Genomic DNA, 5893 nt, shown 5'->3' on the forward strand with positions numbered 1-5893 from the left:
TTTCTTGTCATTTTAGGGAATTTTTCTTCATATGTTTTCTGAAATGTGAATAATATGGAAGCGAAGTGTTCTTTCTCTTTCTCCTTTAGGTCATTTTTCTGGATTTTTTCGGTCATTCTATAGGTCATTTTTTAAATATGTTCAGGTCATCAAAATCCAGGCCCTGCATATTACATTTTTGGGTCATATTTTAGGTAATTTTTCTGGATTTTTTTCTGCCATTTTACAGGTCATTTTTTAAATATTTTCAGGTCATCAAAATCTGGGCCCTAGTGATAACTAATGAACAAGTGGAGGTAGGAAAATGAAAGAGTGCAGTGAGATAGAAGAATTCTTTTAAATTGTAACTTTTAGAGTTCTCTGAGTATCACCATTTATAATCATTTCATTCATTATATGAGGGTGAGTCAAATGAAAACCTTAAATCTGTAATAAAAAATCGAAATTTTGCGCCATTATCCTGTAAGTTGGTAAGTGTGCTAAAAACAGCGTGCAGAATGGCCTGTAGGTTGCAGCATAGTGCAGATGTACGAACACCGTCATAGCACCAGTATAAGATGGCTGCCCCACTTGAGACTTGCACCAGGGAAGAACAGCGTTCTGTTATTCGGTTTTTGTGTAGTGAAGGTGTGAAACCTATTGAAATTTATCGAAGAATGAAGTTTCAGTATGGTGATGCATGTCTGTCACAGCAGCAAGTGTACGAATGGAGTAGGAAGTTTGCAAATGGTGTGACTTCAGTGGAAGATGCTCCTCATCCGGGTCAGGCACATCGAGTTGTGACTCCAGAGAACACTGCAGCAGTTGAAGCTATAGTGAGGGAAAACCGCCGAGTGACATTGAATGAAATTGCAGCAAGTTTAAACATTAGTCATGGTTCAGCACACCACATTGTGCATGATGTGCTCCAGTTTCACAAAGTGTCTGCAAGATGGGTGCCACGGCAGCTGACTCCTGAATTGAAAGACTGACGTATTGATGCTTGTGAAGAACTTCTGCAGCGCTTTGAATGAGAAGGTGATGACTTCCTTGCAAAAATCATTATTGGGGATGAAACCTGGGTTCACTTCCACCAAACGGAAATGAAGAGAGCAAGCAAGGAATGATGCCATTCCTCATCTCCAAAACTGAAGAAGTTTTATCCTTTTGCAACATGACAATGCAAGGCCCCATACTGCCCGTACAACAGTTGCGACAATCAATGACCTGCATTTTGAGTGTCTTCCTCATCTGGCATACTCACCAGACCTTGCCCCAAGTGATTTCCATATGTTTGGACCACTCAAAGAAGCAATGGGAGGAAAGACGTTCCGTTCTGACGAAGAGGTATGCCAAGCGGTGCATGAGGGGTTGTGCGGACTACCAAAAGAATTTCTTTCTAAAGGAATTCATGCACTTTGTAAGTGCTGGAGGACTTGCATTGAGTATGGGGGAGATTATGTTGAAAAGTGATACAGCTTTGTACCACTTGTGCACAATAAATAAAACTCAAAAAAATATTTAAGGTTTTCATTTGACTCGCCTATTGAAAGCCCTGCTGAGAAGTTAGAGCACTCAAAGTAACTCAGTACTTTTTACAAAGGGTTGCTGACAGAAAGGGTATTATGTCTTTTTCCAAGAGGCAGAAAATCAAAGGTTCTATGGAGATGTAATTAGTACCACTCAATATTAGATGCTATAGCCAAGATGTCACTACAATTGAGGTTGCTCTGACCAAGTCTGACTGCAATTACTTACCTGTCACACTCAATCAAGGACTCCTCGCAATTCAGGAACAGTGGGATATAAAACTGCAGGACGGTGAGGATGGCATCATACTTGTAATGGCACAAGAGAATCTGAAGTTGATTGAAGCCTTTGGTACATATTAGTGGCACACTATGGCCCCATGTAGTAGCCAGTGCAGCTACGTAGGAAGCTATCGGCTGCCTGTCCTTCACACCACCCACAATCACTTCAAGCCTGATATCTGAATCCATGTCAGGAACATTAGCAAATGCTACTGCAGGATTGGCCATAGCTGTCCACACTACATGTTCTGGCTGGTCCAAGATGTGCAGCCTTAATCTAGCAACAGTTTCCCAAGTCCACAAACTGAAGGCGTGCTCAATGGACTGAGGGCGCACCATGGAGGATGCCAAATTTGATACCTGTAACATCAAGCAAGATGGCTCAAGCAGGGAACTGACTATCCTGAGGTCTTCACAGCTTTCATCAGTCCCTACAAGGAAATGCCAGGAGAGTACTTCTAATTACACAGACCTTATTTATGTATTTAACACGATTCTCAGAATAAATAGCATTAAGTGGAGACGTAATGAGTTTTCTACACTTCACGAACCTAATTTTTAAATAGTATTTACATGAACTTCACGCTTCAAAGTGTCTAACATTCAGCTGCATGCACACACCACGTAAACAACAATGGGTCTACAGCCAAAAGGGCATATTATATAAGAGACATCAACATTCACACCAACACCCATGCACACAACCACCCTCCTGAAGATAGTGCTAATAGGTCCCATTAGAAGATTTGAATTAACTGTTTTTATTAAATTTAATAGGACTGACCTATTTTAAACTGAATTTTTAATTTTAATTAAGGAGTACCAATAACTGGCCACATGCAATTGTGACATGCAGTACAGTACAACAGTTTAACATAGTGACAGACACCTGACGATGGCCACGTATGGCTGAAACATGTCGTGAACAACAATGGAAGATGGAGACATGTAACCAACGTAATATTATACAGCCATTTAAATGATAATGTACGTAGGTTGTACCGAAAGACATGAGCAACTTTTTTTTTGCATGCGACCTGGGAACAGCAGACGAAAGAGAGTATGGTGGTAGGTGGAACTAGCTGTTGTGTTAACCTTGAGTGTCTTGTGACATCAATAGCTTGCATCACGTGACCAGTAGCACTCCTAACAAAATGGCTGACAACGATATGTCTCTGTAGTTCAGCATCCTGTTGCAACACCACACATTGAGGAGGAAACACAAACCAGGAGAACATAACTAACGTGAGGAACAAGCTGCCAAGGAAAACATCTTATATTTTACGGAAATGACGACACTCTGAGTGAAGCAAAACAATAAGTAACAAATTATAAAAGAATTTTATCTCATTTTAATTAAAAAGACTACAGTGTGTGGTTTTTTAAAATGAACTGGAACAGTGAAACAGTGTAGCAGTTTTGACACAATTTTGAGAGAATCTTAATTCAATATCTGTCAAAAAAACACCTGAAGATGGCTGTTTGAGGCTGAAACATGTAGTGTTAGAGAGTGTATCGAAGTGAAAAATAAAAGTGTTGCAATTTAGACAGATTATAGACAAATGGACGCTAACAATATGTCATTTTGCCAGCGTGCTGTCATCGGATTTCTTGTGAAAGAGAAAATCCCTCCTGCAGTTATTCACCAGAGACTTCAGCGTGCTTATGGAAGTGTGTGCATGGGTGTGAGCAGTGTTCGAAGATGGGTGAAACATTTTAAAGATGGGAACACCAGCATCGAAGATGAGCCTCGAAGTGGTCGTACAAAGAAGTGGCGATTATGTGTAAAAATAAAGAAAGGTGTGTAGATTGAGGTGGTGTATTTGGTTTGTCAATAATAAAGCATGTTACTTTACAAAAAATTGTTGCTCATGACTATCAGTACGACCCTCGTAATTCCATACAGAATTTATTTCCAATTAAATTATTGTTTTTAAGAGCGATTTTAAGTTGTGATACTGTAGTTACAGGTGTGCCTTAACATGATGCTTCAATATTTCAATATGCAAACAATCTGCCACTATTACAGCATAATTTCATTACATTTGACATTATAAAACCAACATTTCACAATGCTGGGCATACATAGAATGCACCCTCATGACAAATGACGAGGAAAGTTTTATACAGCACAATTATAGAAAGGCTACATGAAAGTCTTTCAGGCACTCAAGCAGGATAGATATGACGAGTTATATCTTCTGGGATATAAAGCCGTGTAGTCTGTTGAAAGTCAGCTGACATTTTGGAGGAACATGTCACCTCCAGAGCTGAAGAATAAACCAGCATGAAGCAGCCAGCAAGCACAGGCAGATGTTTCTTGCCTCAACTCAGGCTACATCAATCTGGACTAGTACCAGAACTGAAAACCCATGAGTCCACACACATTACAAGTTTTCTTTAATACCAGTCTAACAAGCTGTTTAACACTATATATAAATTTTCACATTAACCTTTATGGGACGGGCCATTTAAATTCCGGTAGTGGCAGCGGGATGGAGTTAATTTAAATGCCCGCCATTGTAGAGTAATAAAAATTGTAATCATGTTACTCAAAATGCTGTGATTTCTACAATTTTGTGATAAACGAACGAAATAAACGCTACTTTTATCTAGAAAGTATATAGAACCAGATACTGTAATTTACAGATTTTAGAACCTGTAAAAATTGTTACACTGATTCCAAAAAAAATTTTTCCCCAATTTTGAGCGTCTGTCTACAAAAATGCATAAAGCTTCTGCACAAAACCTTCCTGCAGTATAAATGCATGCTTCTGACTCACGGTCTGACTATGTGTTATCTGGAGGAGAGAGAATGTTTGTTTTCATTGCACATTCTCCAGTCAGTGGGCTTCTTGTATACAGAGTATGGAGTTCTTATCCTACATTGCCTTATGAAACTCTGTTTATTCAGGTATGTCGGACTAGCCACACAGAGGCAGTTCTTGGAATATCACCTCATACCACTTGCTTCCACGCCCCTTCAGAATAAACTGTAATGCATTCTGAATGGTGTGATTTACGAGCGGCCTCTGAATTTCGACTCCTTCAAAGGGGCCATGGTGCATAGTTGAAATTGCAATGTTTTATAAGCATTATGAATAGAGGACACCACTCACCATCACTGGCTTACTTCCTGCTAATACGAGACTAACATTGCATGTGCGTGCTTCGCGTGGAAAACAGAGTTAATTACGGACAAAGTGCATAAATTGTGATGTCGGACTCTGCATTCAGTGACATGCAACATTCTGTTAGATGATGCAGGAGGGAAGACAGTCTACTTATAAAGCTGGTGTCCAAAAATAAAGTAAGTAGAACAAGAATTTCTATCTTAAAATTAGATTTTAAAACACTGTGTGCACGCGTGGACTGCGCATACCCATACGGTGTCTTTCGGCCACTCGGCTTTACTTTAAGGGTCGCCATACAGTGTCCTTTGGCTCATAAAGGTTAACTCCTGTCATACACAACAATTCCCAAAATAACTTGCCCACACTTTATTGTGTAAAATTGAGTTATATCGGTCTAAAATACAGTGTCACTACATGTTTCGTCTCATAGAGCCATCCTCAGGAGATTCAATTAAGAAGTATTTTACCACTGAACTGCAGTTCTTATATGGATCCATCCTATTTAGAAGTGTTACAAAATAAAAGGGGGGAGGGAAGTGATGTACTTCTGTCACTTTTCTGATCTCCTTTATACACACAGATTATATAGTTGTGCTCCTACATTGGACATAAAATTGGTTTAAAATCATATTTAAACCAAACATTTAAGAGTCTTAAAATATGAAACAAATTATTGAAATACGAGTATTATACTATTAAAACCTACTGAGATATCATTGGTTTTGACATTAATCTTAATGGTTGTTCCCACTATTAGTTAACAATAAATCAAAGATTAAAATGGTGTTTAATAGCTACAATGAAACAAGCATATGAGTTCAATCCTGACTAACTACTGTTGTCCTATTTAGCTCCAACTTCAGCAGTTATGTGAAAGTCTGTGCTGATGTTTTTTTTGAAATCCTGGTCTCCCATGCAATTATCTACAGAATATATATATATTACTTACTTTAACCACTATCCTACGGG

At 38.9% G+C, this 5893-nt stretch overlaps 1 protein-coding gene across 1 annotated transcript in view; it reads right to left on the bottom strand.

Moving 5' to 3' along the window:
- LOC111864489 (ectopic P granules protein 5 homolog) overlaps window positions 1-5893 on the bottom strand; it is a gene marked incomplete in the record, with an annotated part of 113296 nt that overhangs the window by 84628 nt on the left and 22775 nt on the right. Inside the window, 1 exon segment of the mRNA XM_033751461.1 lies at window positions 1738-2150. Coding sequence (XP_033607352.1) covers window positions 1738-2150 — 413 coding nt within the window.

The sequence above is a fragment of the Cryptotermes secundus genome, unplaced genomic scaffold (assembly GCF_002891405.2).
Source record: "Cryptotermes secundus unplaced genomic scaffold, Csec_1.0 scaffold854, whole genome shotgun sequence".
Taxonomy (NCBI): Eukaryota; Metazoa; Arthropoda; class Insecta; order Blattodea; family Kalotermitidae; genus Cryptotermes; species Cryptotermes secundus.